The 15,748-nt window shown below is 56.1% G+C and overlaps 2 protein-coding genes across 4 annotated transcripts in view; one reads left to right on the top strand and one right to left on the bottom strand.

Annotated features, from left to right (window-relative positions):
* DNAH1 (dynein axonemal heavy chain 1) overlaps window positions 1-2,498 on the top strand; it is a 68,218-nt gene extending 65,720 nt beyond the window's left edge. Inside the window, exons 75-79 of the mRNA XM_048316018.1 lie at window positions 144-274; window positions 621-765; window positions 1,017-1,223; window positions 1,630-1,864; window positions 2,225-2,498. Coding sequence (XP_048171975.1) covers window positions 144-274; window positions 621-765; window positions 1,017-1,223; window positions 1,630-1,864; window positions 2,225-2,346 — 840 coding nt within the window. The 3' untranslated portion in view covers window positions 2,347-2,498. The remainder of the gene's footprint in view (window positions 1-143; window positions 275-620; window positions 766-1,016; window positions 1,224-1,629; window positions 1,865-2,224) is intronic.
* Window positions 2,499-2,634: 136 nt separating this feature from the next.
* Window positions 2,635-14,701, bottom strand: BAP1 (BRCA1 associated protein 1). 3 transcript variants are annotated; one of them, XM_048315769.1, is made up of 17 exons: window positions 14,585-14,701; window positions 12,166-12,195; window positions 12,013-12,067; window positions 11,213-11,345; window positions 10,705-10,824; window positions 10,157-10,218; window positions 9,941-10,083; window positions 9,307-9,385; window positions 8,520-8,643; window positions 8,101-8,218; window positions 7,540-7,727; window positions 7,060-7,193; window positions 5,992-6,464; window positions 5,707-5,864; window positions 4,922-5,014; window positions 4,339-4,411; window positions 2,635-4,058 (listed from the first exon to the last, which is right to left on the bottom strand). In XM_048315769.1, the coding sequence occupies exons 1-17, from the start codon at window positions 14,619-14,621 to the stop codon at window positions 3,925-3,927; spliced, it is 2,154 nt and encodes a 717-aa protein (XP_048171726.1). In that variant the 5' UTR covers window positions 14,622-14,701; the 3' UTR covers window positions 2,635-3,924. The 3 variants fall into 3 exon arrangements, with proteins under 3 accessions (XP_048171726.1, XP_048171727.1, XP_048171728.1); XM_048315770.1 differs by having other exon boundaries at window positions 5,761-5,864; XM_048315771.1 differs by having other exon boundaries at window positions 5,992-6,317; window positions 14,585-14,700.
* Window positions 14,702-15,748: the final 1,047 nt, after the last annotated feature.

Below are 15,748 nucleotides of genomic sequence, written 5' to 3'. Positions count from 1 at the left end.
CCACAAGCACCGGCTCTCAGCAGGTGCCACCCTGCCTGCTGGGTGCCAGCAGTGGCACCGCCATCCCAGCGTTAGCTCTGCCCCTTCTCAGCAGCTATGGGGCTGGATTAGAAGGGTGCTGCCACGTGCTGCCTTCCTTGCAGATCGTGGAGGAGACCTCCAATGACATCCTGGCAAAGCTGCCTGACCCCATGAACCTGCAGGAGGTGATCCAAAAATACCCACTGCTCTACGAAGAATCCATGAACACAGTGCTGGTGCAGGAAGTGATCAGGTAAAACTCCTGTGGGATCACATCCTGCGGAACAGCAGAGAGGTGCAGGCCCCTACTGCCACCCACCTTTGGGGAACCTCAGTACTGAGCACAGCAGTGGGGTTGGCAGTCACACTAACAACTGTGTTGTCCCAGCCAGGACCTTTGGCTGATCCTGTCTCCATCTGCTACAGTCAGCAGCTTAGGGCTGGAGAAGCAGCTGTGAGACCCTGTTGAAGAGGATTGGGGCTGGGGGTTACATGGAGGAGCTTCGCTCTTGTATAAAGATCCACACCCTCTCTGGGCAGGCAATGGGCAATAAACCACTGCAGAGAGTCACTCTGCTCCCTCTGCCCTTTCTCTGTAGGTACAACAAGCTCCTGGAGGAGGTTGCTCAAAGTCTGAAGGATTTGCTGAAAGCTCTCAAGGGTCTGGTTGTGATGTCCTCTCGGCTGGAGCTGATGGCCACCAGTTTGTACAACAACAGTGTTCCTGAAATATGGAATGCCAAGGTACATGCCCCAGCCAGCCCAGCTGCCTGCCAGAGCTCACCCAAACCAGGGGAATGGGTCATCAACTGCCACTGGACTGGGCTGTCTCATGTGGAGCTGGCTCTTGGTCCCCTGACATGGAGATGTCTCCTGCCTAGTGCAGCTCCCAGTTGTTCCCAGCCCCTGGGCTCTGGGCAGCCTCAGCAGCTGAGGCACAAGGTCTGGGCTGTCCTTGGCTGCATTCAGCACCTCCCTCTGTGGGTGCCCCACAGGCCTATCCGTCGCTGAAGCCGTTGGCATCATGGGTGAACGACCTGGTGCAGCGGATTGAATTCCTGCAGAACTGGATCAGCCATGGGATCCCCTCCGTGTTCTGGATCAGTGGGTTCTTCTTCCCCCAGGCCTTCCTCACCGGGACACTGCAGAACTTCGCCAGGAAGTCTGTCATCTCCATCGACACCATTTCATTTAACTTCAAGGTAAGTAAATCAGGTGGAGGCTCTGAATTTATTTGGAATCTCCTGCTAGAAGGCCACAAAGGCCCTGGTCTGCCCAAGAGGTGAAGGCACCAGGCTACACAGCAGCCCATGGCCGCATCATCCTCTTTGTGCTTGGATACACCCACCCACCCACCCTGCCAGACACCTCCCCAAGGCTGGCAGAGGCTTCTGCTTCCAGAGCTGCTCACATCCCCCTCCACCAGCTCTGTCACAGGCTGCCCAACATGATGTGAGCTGCCAAAAAATGCAGCCCAGCCCCTCCAAGAGCTGGGGCAGGGTCTCCTTTGGCAACGCTGGCTTAACTAAGAGCTGCTTAAGAGGTTTTTTGGGGCTGAGCCGCCAGGGACAGGCCTTGAGCAAGGGCCCGACGCCCCTCCCTGGGCAGGTCATGAAGGAGTCGGTGAAGGAGCTGACACACCAGCCCGACGTGGGCTGCTACATCCACGGCTTGTTCCTGGAGGGCGCCCGATGGGACGCGGCTGCGGGTCAGCTGGCAGAGTCACGCCCCAAGGAGCTCTACACGGAGATGGCTGTCATCTGGCTAGTGCCTGTTCCCAACCGCAAGCCTCCAGAATCCGGCTCCTACCTGTGCCCCATCTATAAGACTCTCACTCGAGCAGGTAGGTGCCCTAAAGGCAGATTTCCAGAAGCACGGGAGCTGCAGGAGCAGCTAGGAGGGGCAGCCCGGGAGAGGCAGTAGGGAGTTCCTCCTGCCATACATGGGCACGGAGCAAGGTACTGTTGGCAGTGGCCAGCCAGGGAGAAAAGATTTCTCCTGCTGTGGTTGAGGAGATGGAGCAGGCAGGCACCCTGGCTCTGTAGCAGTGCCCCTCAAGCCCACAAGCCTGTTTCCCCCAGCCCTGCTCAGCCTGTCACCTGGATTAGGGTGGAAACAAGGGCTCATGGATGGGGTCACTTGTCTGGGACTCTCCAGTCTGTGCAGCAGCACCACGCTCTTGCCCTTGCTTCCCCCATTACAGGCACGTTGTCAACAACGGGCCACTCCACCAACTACGTGATTGCTGTGGAGATCCCTACGGACAAGCCAGAGAAGCACTGGATCAAACGTGGCACAGCCTTGATTTGTGCCCTGGACTTTTAGCCAGGAAACACAGCCAGGCAGCCCAGGAACCCACTGCAGCTGAGGGCCTGAGCCGGGCTGCTGCCCCCCTCTCCTCCTGCCCTCCTACTGTTGAGGTGAGTCCTGCCCTGCTCCTGTTGAAGTGTCAATAAATTGAGCCTGGTGTTGTTGTACCATCCCCCCCCAATTACTTCAAATCTCTACACCACAGAGGAGCTGCCAGGAGGGATAACAGGGCGTGGAGCTGCCACATGGTGTTTCCAGCCCCACTGCCCCCCCTCCCCTTCCCTCACACACCTCTTCCCTGGCTGGCCATTACAGGATAGCTTTATTCCTTCAGACAGATCCATTATTTACAGCACTTGATATTAGACACAGCAAGAGACAGAAGGATTTTCTTTCCTTCAACAAATACCAAAAGAACTGTTTCATTCCATAGTCAAGATCTGTACACATATTGAAAAAATTCAGTCCTCTCCTGTGGACTCCTGCCCCAGGACATCTGTGGAAAGCTGTGCTCACCTCTGATACCTCAGATTTCTGCCAGGCTCCTGGGGGCTGGCAGGAGGCAGCGGGCAAGAGGCAGCCAGGCTGCACCAGCAACCTCGTGTTAGCAGGCAGCTAGGGGCGAGCTCCCTCCACTGCTGCCCCCATCCCATCTCCACCACTGCAGCAACCAGCCACCTCTCCCCCTGCCCCGAGGCTGCACCAAGCCACAGCCACACCCTTGGGCCGTGCCCAGCACCACCGAGGCCCCCATATGGACCTGGTCTGTTCATAATTCACGGGGTTTCTCTGGGGACTGGGCCTGGTGCAATGCTGTGTGACCCACAGGCACTGCCAGGGCCACAGAGCTGGTCCTGAGGAGAGCAGCAGGAGGCACAGGCCACCCCAGCACCACCACAGAGGGCTGGGCACAGATGAGCCTCCCCACCCTCATCCAGCACCAGAGCTGCCATGGCCCACTGGGGAGCCAAGCTACACTGGGAAGGTGATGCCATGCCCAGGAGCTCAGCCAGCACTGGGCATTGCAGCGGCGGGTGGGTGCAGAAGCAGCTCTGTCCTGGAGCCACCTTCCTCAGAATGGCCAAAGCCTGGGTTAGGACCAAAAATGAGTTTGGGGAAGGGAGAAGGATAGAAAACACAGACATGAACATCCCAGGGAAGCACAAAGCTGAAGGCCCAGACACAGGAGGACACAAGCCACAGCCAGCTGCGGCCAGCACAACCTCACATGGGCATTGCCAGCGTTCCCACAACGCCAGACCCATCCCCAGCTGGGTGGGCTCTTTCCCTCCTGTCACAGTCCTCAGCCAGGGTGCTGAGACAGAGGCCATGGCATCTGGGTGCTGCCATGGCATGATTAGGCAGCTGAGCACTCCAGACTCCCTTCTGCTGCAGGAACTCCTCCAGACAGGTTCTTGCCTTTCACAGCTCAGGCACAGAGAAAAACCCAATTTCCCTTTGTCCCCAGGCTCCACCTGGGCTGAGGGCTCGTCACTGTGGTCCCTCTTCGTTGGGCAAAGGGTAACATAGATCCAAGTGCCAGTGCCCAAAGCCACAAAGCCCAGCTGCTGTTTCTCAGTCTTGGCTCCCTGGCTACTGGCGCTTGGCTTTGTAGGGGCGGGAGCGTTTCCGGCGGTCCGGCTTCCTCTGCTTGTGCAGGCGGCCGATGCTGACTCCCTGCCGCCGGCGCACGGAGATGTTTTGCTCCACAAGGCTGGCCAGCATGCCTGCAGGGAGAGCACACACACGGGCCTGGAGTGCTGGGATTACCCATGCCAGAGGGCAGCCCTGCCTCTCTCGCTCGAAAGCCATCAGTGGGCACCTCCTGGGACTATAAAAGCAGAGATCTGTGGCTCCCCAGACTGAGCATCACCCTGTGCCTCAGGCCTGGCATAAACAGGGAGCCGGGCAGGGTGAAGCTTCCCAGGCTCACAGCTGCTGCTCCATCATGCTCAGTGCAGCTGCCCCAGCTGAACCCAAACCCTCTGCCCCATGAGCACAGCTCACCTTCCTGGGCCAGCATGGATATGAAGGTACAGATGAACTCATCGTAGTTGTGGGTTCTCCTCTGGTCATCAATCTACAAAGAGACAAATCCACAAATAATCCACAAGCCGGGGGCAGGGAGAAGGGAGAGTTCAAGGTTAACAGGGGACAAAGAACTGGCATGCCTGGCCCAGCCCACAGACTAAGGAGACAAGCAGGAAGGGACCCACCTCCCAGCCTATCCTGGGCCAGGGCACAAGTAGGACTGTCTCCATCCCCGTTCAGATGCTGGCATGTTCCACAAAGGGCAGCTAGGAAGATGTGAGGGTGGGCAGGGAGGCATCTCTGCAGACTCTCCCCTGCCTCCTATCAGTGCTGATGTTCATCCCAGAGCTGTATCACCCTCCCCCAGGATGTCGGGGCTGTGGTCCGCCCCGCTGAGAGCTCTGCCCCGCTGAGCTGTTTGGTAACAGGGAAGGGACTCCTGAATGCTCCTCATCGCCATTCTCAGCTGAACCGCTCTCCCTCCATTTGTGCATAAAGCCACCCCAGAAAAAAGCCTTTGGGCAGCTAAATCAGCAATACAAACAAGCCACCAACACACCTTGAATTTTTTCCTCTTCTCTACCTCCTCCTTCAGGCAGGCCTCGTAGTTTGCAATCTCTGCTTCCACACACTTGAGCAGCGCCAGCAGCTCCTACCAGGATCAAGCAGACCAAACGTGAGCACAGACCCAGCCACAGCCCAGGAGCCAGCAGGGTGAGCTGGCAGGTGTTCCTCTCTGTGCTAGGAAAGGGAGGATCCAAAGGAAAAACACTTGCTGGGGGAAAGCAAGGAGATCAGTTCATTGTAGGGAATTCACTGCGGCCAGCCCCAGGGGAGGTGGGCTCTGCCCCAGCCCCATATACCTGGTTTTAGGACAGGGGGAGGGGCTGCCTGTGTGCCAGAACCACCTCCCCCAGGACCTGCTTCCCCTCAAAAAAGAAATCTGAAGACTTCCCTTTGGAATATCAGTTTCTATCCAGCTCTCCTCCAGGGAGCCCTTGGTGCTGCCTGAGCCTGGTCCTGTCCCCTGGCTAGAGGGCACAGACAGGCTGTGAAACCACCAGCGGGCTGGGGCTTGGGGATGCAGGGTCTCACCAGCCCCTGGCCCAGAGGAGAGCACAGCAGGCTGAACATCTCAGCTGCAGAGACAGGGGCTGCGCCCACTACCAAGGCAAAGGTCCCCGAGATGACGCAAGGCACAAAACCTGCACTGCCCTGTGCCTCGAGGCGCGGCTGCGACGACACGCGAGGGGACAGCGTGCACATGCGGTTCAGTCACTGCCAGCGCTGCTGCACCTCCGGGTGAGCTCCACGCTCCCAGGGCTGTCGCAGCACAAAACTCACCTTGGGAGAATACTTTTCCCCCCCAGGGTGATCACTGGTCCTGCCAAGTCCCACCTTCTCTTTGCTGTCACTGGCCTCACTGCCCTCCTTCTCCTCCAGTTTGATCGCAACTGGGGCCTCTTCACCGGGTTTGATGGAAGAGGGGGAGTTTTTCCCATCTACACACAGGGGAAGGAAGCATTAGGAGCTATCGCAGAGGACTGGCATCCACTCCCAAAATCAAAGGACAACTGTCCTGTCACCCTAGGTGAGATTACCACCCCCTACAAGCTGTAAGGCGCTTACCTGCAGCAGCCAGCGGGCAGAACACGCCGTCCTCAGTGAGGTGCAGCAGCCCGGAGCTGACGATGGGCCCCAGGTCCCTGACAGCCCGGTTGTAGCGCATGCAGTCAACTCGCAGCAGCCCGTCCTCCTCGCCGAACAGCACCTTGGAGATGTGGGAGGTGACAGGGCTGGAGGGGCGCGTGGGGTTGGCCGAGCGGATGGGAGAGCGCAGTGGGGAGTTGAAGGCGCTGCCGATCTCGGAGGCGGTGTCCGTGCTCTCGTTGCTGGGCGTGGGGGAGGGCTGGGAGTGGGTGACCACTGCCACGGCGGCACCCCCGCTGCTCGTCCTGATGGACAGGGGAATGGAAAGATCCTTTTGAGATTCCTTCAGCTTCTCAGCCAGGACATTGATGGTGTTAGGCTGCAGGACAGAGAGCTGGCCATCTGCGGCCCCTGCCACATGCTCTTGCTTCACTTGCCCTTTCCTCTTGAACCTGCCCAGGAACACAGCAGGGAAGGTGAGTAGCTGGTGGAAGGAAGTAGAGGCCCAGCACAGACACTGCCAGCTCTGTGCTCAGCAGTCCAGGCTGCCTGCTGGGATGAAACAAGGTCTGAAACACTTCCAGGTCACCCCCAGTGCCATCAGCTTCTCTTGCAGCACCCGAGCACCACTGAACCACTCAGTCCCAGGGATCCCTACACTGCTGGGAGGCACAGGGTGCTGTGTACCCCCTGCTCTTCTTCCAAAGCACCCTTGCTGTGACTGCAACCTCCTGGCCTTAGCAGCAGTCCAAGCACATTAACAACTGTCACCAGGAGCTGAACTGGCAATTGGCACTGTGAACCAAGGTTCCTCAAAGCCCCAAAGCCTGCTGCCAATACACAGTTACTCTCAGGGCAGCTGAAATTCAGAGTTGGCTGTGAAGAGCTACAGAAGGACTTCACGAAATCCAGTGAGTGAAAAGTAAAAGAGCAGGTGAAGAGATGAACAGAACTATCGGAGAGCTAAGGAAAGAGGTCTGGGAAGTCCTCACTGACGGTTCTGCAAATGTCAGCTCCCGGCCCCCCACCCTCAGGTCAAGCTGTCACCTGATGGCTGAGTTGGTGTTACGAACTTCCTCCTCATCATCATCATCATAGTCATCCTCATCGTCCGAGTACTGCTGGTGCTGTCGGACTGGGACCCGGTTGCGACCCACTCCTGCCGCAAGGTCTTCCTCTTCCTGCAACACACCATTGCTGAAGGCAGGCTGGCAGCAGGGCAAGGAGGAAGAGCCCAGTGGACTCATCCTTGGTCCAGCTTAACACCAGGACTTGTGTCTTTTGAGAGGAAACAGGGACCCTTCCCCATTTTTGCTCAGTTTACCCACATTAAGGTTAACCTCCTTTGTCAGGTCAGTCTTTATTTACGCTCCTCCCTCCCAGCCTGGGTTAGTGCTGGGCCAGGCTGGCTGCAAGGCAGGGCTGGGCTTAGGCCAGCTGACAGCCATGCTCCCACAGAGGTGAGGGACTGGAGGCAAAGAGCTCAGCTTGATTCAGGCGTGCTGCTGGCCTGGCGCTCCAGCCTACCTGCATGGGGGACTTGGCATAGTTGTGGTTATCCAGGAAGGCTGGCAGTCTCTGCACAATGGGGTTGGGGTTTGCTGGAGGGGCCCCATTGATACCGCTCGCTGTCGTCTTTGGCACCGGTTTGGATTTGCTGGGGGGGCTCTGCGTGGCCGGGGGGTGGCCCTGGCTGGTGGGTTCATCAGTGCCATCTGCCACACAAGCACAGCATTCCATTCATCACCAGCACTGTCACCTTTTACTCCATGTCCTCTACCACCTCTTACCCAGGTGAGAGAGGAGCTCTTACACTCCTCCAGACCACCACACCCACCTCCAGCTGTCACTGGTGTCCCCAAGCTCCAGCCCTCCTACTTTGAAGCTTCGCATCCCTCCGACTACCCCCCAGGCACAGAGGCATCACCCACGCCCCAGCACAGTGCACATGGAGCAGGGCTCACAGAAAAGGAAGTGAAGATCACAATGAAACTGTCCAAGCTCCAGGTCAGGCAGCTGTTGTCACCACCACCCTGGGTTCATTCCATGGCAGGCCAGGCTGGCAACACTGCTGGTACAAGGTCCTACCTGGATGGGTGCTCTCTGGAGTCACAGTCTTGCTGCTGGCTGGCTTTGCCTCTTCAGCAGGCTGAGACTCCTGAGACTTCTGGGTCTGGATCAGCTCAGGCTGAGTTACTCGGATAAGCTTGAAAGCAAATGACATAGAAACTGCATGCTGGACCAGCAATGACCCAAACCACATCCTTCCCACTCAAGCACTGCAGAGCTCATGAGGGTGAGCCAACACCAAGTGCCCAGGCACACAACCGACACAGGTGAGTCACCTCCCAGGAGAGCAGCAACAGCCAAGCAGCAAGGCTGGTTATCTCCTCTTCCCACGAGACTTTTCCCAAGACCAAACAAAACCCTCAAAGCCAGGGCCCTGGCAGCACAGGTAGATGCCCTGAAAACAGCCTCTTCCCCTCACCAGGCCTGGGCTGTCCTACCTGCTGCAAGGCCTCCAGCACAGTCTGGCGGTTCATCTTCAGGATGTGCAGTTTGGACTCGTACTTCATCCTCCGGTCAGGCACCACGGCCATCAGGTTGAAGCGGATGTCATGGTACGGCTCCCTGCAGGAAGGGCAGCGGGCCTCAGCCATGGGATTGTGGTGACAGCCCTTATCCCCACCTCCTGCCCGGGTGTTTTAACACCAACACACCCAAGGCTTCTCCCCAAAACCAAGTCAACCTCACAGTGGCTGGTGAAGCAGTGCAAGGTTGCTTCAGCTACCACACAAAACACTCCTCACAGTCACAGGTTGGTTGAGGTGGGAAGGGACCTGTGAGAGTCATCTGCTCCAGCAGTAACACCCAGAGCTGGTCATCCTGACAACATCCAGACAGCTTTTGAATATCTCCAGAGATGGAGATTCCACAACATCTTTGGGCAACCTGTGCCAGTGCTGTCACCCTTACGCCCAAGCATTCAAGAGGCCCAGCTCAAGACCAGAAGCACCAATCCTTCTCCTATGGACTTGAGCTAACGGGGACCTAACCAGGCCACTCTTAACACTGTGCAGCATTTGCAGGGACTCTGCATCGCACAGGGAATGCACCTTCTCCGCATGCTCTGCAGGCAAGAGAAGGCAAGGGGCAGAGCAGAGCGCCTGCACCTCTCTATAGGCAACCTTCTCCACCCCCACTTCCACAACCTGCCACTCAGAAACCATAATACAAATAATCCAGGGCAATATGGCAAGGGGCCAGTGCTTGCCCCATGGCCCAGGACATTACCCTGCAGTGGCCAGGCCAATGCGCTCCATGATCACTCTCCTGGCTTTGTCTGTCCATTCCTCGTCGTCTGCCCACGGCCCTGTGATAACAAGACACAGCTGGACTTAAAGCAGGCCATGCTTAAGTGAACCAAGTACATGAAGTGGGTACCTTACCAAAGGGGTTGACAGACAGAAACCTGGCAGGGATAAATAACTGTCTGAAAGACAGAACTGAGTGGTCAAGTTGTAAGAGAAGGGAGTAACCTGGGCAGCCCACTGGATCTGTTGGGACCTGGTGCCTCAACCAACACACAGTGGTTATGTGGCACAAGGAGAGAGTGAGGAGATAAATTCTCCTTGCTATATGCAGTTATTTCAGAGCTGAAGGACCTCGTGGCCCTGAGCAACTGGGGAGGAAAATGGCAAGGCTGGCAAAACAACAGCAATACATTTAGAAATAACTGCTTTCTAGGCACAGTACCCAGCACACAAGCTCCAAAATGAACTGTCAAAACTCAGGACAAATCTGGGAGCCACTGGAGTGATTCTTCACTAACACCAGTTAACACTAAGAGGCAATGGAAAACAATACATTTGAACACACCAGGGTGCTATTCACCTGTGTCAACAAGCAGGGACAGGTGGGCTCTTACCGTGGTCAATGGGATAGACCTTCAGCCCATCCAGCTCAAAGAGCCGTCCCTTGATGGGGACATAACTGACAAAATGAAAAGCCTCCATGGTCCGCACCGCGCTGATCCCGTTCTGCTTTTCTGGCAAGTGCCGTGGCTCCGGCCTGGGAGGGTGAGAGGTCATGGAGAGTCTGCCTCCTCCTCTGAGAGAGGGAGCTGCAGACACCCCTCACTCACCTGGCATGGCTGTTGTGGGCCTTGGCCAGTTCCGGGGCGTTGCCGATGGCATAGCCTTTGCTCTGCAGCCAACAACAAGAGAGGAGAACAGCTCAGAAGTGACAGGGAACAAACAAAATGCTTCACCCACCACCTTCCCACTCCCTCTGTCCATCTACCCACAGGACCAGGACAGAAACCCTCAGGCACACCCTGTACTCTTCTGAGTTACAGGTAAAGCCCAAGATGCAAAGAGCACACAATTTCTTCTGAATAAATTACAGCTGGAGAAAGACGGACTTCACAATAGGTCTGAAGGGAGGAGAAAAGACTTTTGATTACAGGGAGTAACATGACAGAAGGCTCAGAGCTGTGCCCAGCCTAAAGGGAACCAAGGCTCTGAGCAAGGCAAGGCAGGAACATGAGAGAGAAAAGGCAATCCCGCTGCAGTGTGCAGCCATGGAGGGCATGGAAGGAGCCAGCTCATTAAGAGCATCACCCCAAGAGAGGAGCGAGAGGCAGGGCCACATGTGCCACTCCTGCACAGCCCTGCCTGACCCTGCCCCTACCTCAGGGCTAAAGCCTTTGGTGAAATCCTTCATGCGGCTCAACGTGGGGCCCAGGTCGACATTGTTGCAGTTGAGGAGGACGCTCAGCAGGGCATGGGTGGCACAGGAATTGGGGATGAGCTGGAGAGTAACACAAGGACCAACTTAACCAGCAGGAACAAGGCAGCCTTTCAAAAACTCCTCCGTGCTGACAACAATCAGTTGAAAGCACTGATGCAAGAACCAGCAGTGCTTGTGAGAGCAATGACCTGACCTCAGCTCTCACAGGAAGGAAGGAAGTCAGTATCACTTAGTGAGCCTCACCGTGCCCCATCTGCTCACAGTGCAGGCCACAGTCTCCCAGCCCTCACTGGATTCCCTCCAACCTGGAGCTCAGGGAAGACACTCCCAGGAAAGAGGAGCTGCCCTCATGACCAGCAAGATCAGTGCAGCCTCTCAGTACCACACTGCTTCCCTGAGGTGTCACAGGAGACACCCCACACACACTTTCCCCCCTCCTGGAGCCTACCTGGTGAGCAAAGAACATGTTATTGACAATGTCATCGTCGATCACCGACGTCTCATCCACCAGCGTGGAGACCTTCCGGCGGGAGCGGCGCTCCTCAATCCACTTGAACAGGAAGATGAACCCATACACAGGGCTGCAGAGAGAAAGCAGCAGCTCCAGCACTTTGGACCAACCACACCAGTGGGGCTGCTCTGCCCAGCACCAGAAACCTTCTGTTTCAAACCATGGGCAGAGCAAAGAAAGAGAGGAAAAGCAGAACGACCAGTGCCATCTTTCTGGAGGTGACCATCCCTGCCACAATCCCCCCAGCCCAACATTACTGAGGACACTCCTGCAGTGATGCTCCAGACTCAGCCAACAAGCAAGCTTGAAAACTCTGGGGTTTGACAAGTCTTAAGAGGCTGAAGACAGAGAAATGGGAAATTCCCCTCTGGACACTCACTGACCTGCAGAACAGTGCCTGGCCACTGAATGACCCTCCTTTTACACTTACCTTGGATTCATTCTTGAGAGGAGTTCAGCAATGGCTTTTAAGAAGTGACAGCCTCAAAGCCTTTTCACAGCACCAGGACAGGGAGAAAGCTCACACTGCAAGCACACCACCTCTCCACGGTGAGAGGGAGATGAATCCCTTGAAGTATGTCCCTCACCTGCCCCAAACCTGCTGAAGCCATCACTTACAGCACTGACCTCCATGACAGACAAGCTCACAGGGGCCCCTCTGAATGCCTGGTGATGAGTTCCCAGGCCCACAGACCATTCTGCTTAACAAAACTCACACTCTCAGGCCTCTGACTCACCCTTGGCATTTACTCTGCAGATCATAAATCTCCTCAACCTGCACTCCCTTGACCCCTGCAGACAAAGGAGAGAAGCTGGTGTAAGGCCCACCAGAAAGGACAAGGTAATGTCAGGCATAAAACCGACTTCCCAGGAAAGTTTCTTGGACTTACCAAAATCTTCAACCAGGAGTGTGAAAAGACCTGAAAGGAACAAAACCAACAGGTTACTTCTGGCTGAAGAGAGCAGAGAGAAAATCTGCTGTCATCATCCCCCGAGAGCCCCAGAGGGTCTCAGGCCAAGGTACAGCCAGAAAACCCACAGCAGAGCGGCACCAGGATCACAGAGAGTCCCAGCAGTGGGGCTGTTGACCTCAGAGGTGCTCCAACTCCCTTCACCCTTCCATCCCCAGTGATCATCCTCTTCTTCAAGAGGACCTGAACCAGCTCTTTCCTGCCAGAGCCCAATGCATCCTGACCCACTGCAGGTGACCTGCCAAGTGAGCAGCAGCAGCAGGGAGCACCTAAATGACACACACACGCTTGTAGCCAGAGAGAAAAATGGCTGAAGAGGTCACAGGATATTTTAAAAAAAGATCATTTTGCTCCTGGTTAGTGAAAGCCAGTGAGGGGAAATCCAGATCACAGCAACAGGGCTGCAGGGAACTCCGAGGGCTGAAAGGCTCGTCTTCATCTCCCTGTCTCTTTGGGGGAACCAAATCCAACAGCCTGTCTCCAGTGACTACCAAATGCAGGAGGACATAGCCAGGGATACAGAGACAACAGCAAGAAAACAAGGATTATCAGATACCAGCAACTGAGCAGCAGCTGCCACTATGATGCCAAAGCAAAGGCAGTCAGCCCAATTTTCAGGCAGTCAGTCTGCACATGGAGTTAGCGAGTTCAAGACTGGAATAACAAATCTGCTTTTTTATCTCCCTAATAAAGGCTGCTGAAAGCCTGGGAGGGAGTCCAGGGAATACCAATAAGAAGGATTAAATCCTGAGAAACATCCCTGTAAGCAATGGATTGAAGGACTCTGATGCATGTGGCTCAATTAAGAAGAGCCCAAGGGGCTTCCACACCAAAGTTAAAATTATTAAAACAGGGAGGAAACTCCTGGGAGCAAAAAGTCTTCATTGATTTATCAGAAAACATTGTATTTCTTACAAAATTGCCAGTGAGAAGAAATATGCTGTGGAAATAAGATGCTTCAAACCAGTGGGAGCCTGCTCACTGTGCCAGGCCATTACACCAAACCCCAGCACTTTCCTGGTCCTTTCCAACCCCACTTTGATTTCTGATATATTTCAATCTTTTGTATTACCTCAGCATCTACAAAAGGCACACTCCTGCTACTGACACCTCTCCTGGAACACTCAGACACCCATTCCAAATGATATGGGCTGGCTGGGACACGTTCTGGTGTCCACAAGCACACACAACACTATGCCAGCAGCCGGGATGTCCCCAGGGCTCTCTTCCCCACCCAGCAGCCAGCCCAAACCTGGACCTACCAACCCTTCCTGACCAATAAAACACTCAGAGATTTCAGCACAAGCCCCACAGTAGGAGCCAGTGGGACGATATTCAGCTCATGGGATGTGCTGAAAGCTGAGAGCAGCACACGGGTCACTCCTAATATCTGTCCCAGCTGCCACAGATCCAAAAAACCTGCCTCTGCCCAGACAGATTATCTCCCAAGCAAATAACCTTCCCTCCCAGCTGTGAGAATCCACACCATGTCCTGTGACTTTGGACAGGATGGGAATGATTTCAGCATTTTTCAAGTACCAGTAAAGAGGATAAAGAGCAGCAAAACTGGGGGTGACTGGGACACCGACAGCAGACAGAATCCTTTGCTGAGAAGACAATTGCAGAGGTCAAGTTTCCTCACCCCCAGCCTCAAAAACTCACCGCCCCATCCTAGAGAGCAGCTCCCAGCCTTCCACAGGACAACCCCATTCCACCCTACAGCGACTCACAGGGTTAAAACAACATTCAGACAATGCCCCAGCCAACACCAGCGCTGGCCCTCAAATCCTAACCCGTGGAACAACTCCGGGACTCCGCCACAGACTCCACCTCCAAGGCAGCGGGAAGGAGGCACCTGTGGCCGTCCTGCTGCCGGTTTCTCCATGCCGGGCTCTCCAGCACCTTCCTGCCCTCCTGCACCCTCCTACTCTAGGCCTGCACCCTACATCTCACACCCCAAATTTCACCTGTACATCTCACCCCCCACAAAACTCCGCTTGTACACCGTACACCCCACACCCCCAAAACTTCACCTGCACACCCCACAGCCCCAGCCCCCAAAACTTCACCGCAGCCCCCCCAAACTTCACCTGTACACCTCCCAGCCCCAGCCCCGCCCAAAACTCCATTTATGCACCGCACACCGCAGCCCCCAAAACTCCACTCGTACACCCCACACTCCCAGCCTGCCCCTTGCAGCCTCCCTGACCTGTCCCCCATGTCCCCCCCAGCCCAGGCCCCGCTACCCGTGTGTCCCTCAGAGCCCCCCCGCCGCCCCGACCTGTGCCTCGGCCCTCCCCCAGCCCCGCCCCCTGCGCGGTGCCGCGGCCCCGCTCACCGGGATCGCTCTCCAGCTCCAGCCAGCCCTTATTCATCTTCCCGCGGGCCGGGCCGCGCCGCCATGTCCGGCCCCGACTACGGGATCCGCCGTCGCTCGCCCCTGTGCGTCATCGCCGCGCGCGGTGACGTCACGCGGGCGCGACACGTGGCCACGCACAGGCACGTGGGGCCCGAGGGGCGGGGGCGCCGGGAAGGGCCCGGGAAGGGCGCGGGATTCCCTGGAAAGCGGATCCTCTGAAAAATGCCCGTCTGTTCTTCTTTCTGGCGTGGCGTGTGCAGGGAGCATGGGTGTCGAGAGTGTGTTGCCTCTAAAACAATGGGGTCTGTCACATCTCACTCCTCTGTGTTTTCTGGTGACTTGACTTCCAGCCCCTCCTCTCTGCCTTTCCTCACTGCATGCTGCTACTTCCCGCTATTGTCTAGGGAATTTAGCTAACGGCACATGCTCGTGAGCTTTATGCCTATGATTCTCTAGACATTGTGATACTTGAGTGCTTTTTTAGCTCTGCCCCTGTGCCTTCAAGGAGGCTCTGCTCGCCTCACAGCACTGCTGAGGGTAGAGGCCTCTGCCAGAATTTGCAACATCCAGGACTGTTGGATAGACCCCATCCCTGCCTTGTGATCGTAACAAAGCGTCTGGAAATGTGCACGTTGGGCAGAAGGAATAGCAAGAATAATAATGTGTAATAATAATATGCATCCATCTGGTGGGTTTGGGGTTCTGTCGTCGTTTTGTTTTTCTGTAGGGTTGTTTGGGGTGATGATGATGATGATGATGATGGGGCTCAGGCTCAGCAGCCTGGGCTGCCCTGTTGCTGAGGGGCTGCAGTGAGGGGCTGTGCTGCCCAGCCTCTCCTCCCAAGCAGCTAAAGACAGGATGAGAGGGACACAGTCTCAAGCTGCACCAGGGGAGGATCATGCTGGACATTAGGAAGAATTTCTTTATGGAAAGGGGGCTTAGACATTGGAGTGGGCTGGCCAGGGAGGTGGGGGAGTCACCGTCCCTGGAGGTGTTTAAGGAAAGGCTGGATGTGGCGCTCGGTGCCATGGTGGTGTTGGGTTGTAGGTTGGACTTGATGATCTCAGGGGTCTCTTCCAACCTGATCGATTCTGTGCTTGTGTGTGGAGGTGTGAGAGCTGCTGGCGAGGCTGGGGCCGGGCT

This window comes from Corvus hawaiiensis, chromosome 11 (genome assembly GCF_020740725.1).
Source record: "Corvus hawaiiensis isolate bCorHaw1 chromosome 11, bCorHaw1.pri.cur, whole genome shotgun sequence".
Classification (NCBI taxonomy): domain Eukaryota; kingdom Metazoa; phylum Chordata; class Aves; order Passeriformes; family Corvidae; genus Corvus; species Corvus hawaiiensis.
Note: the sequence above shows the minus strand (reverse complement) of the source record. Positions and strands in the feature narration are given on the sequence as shown.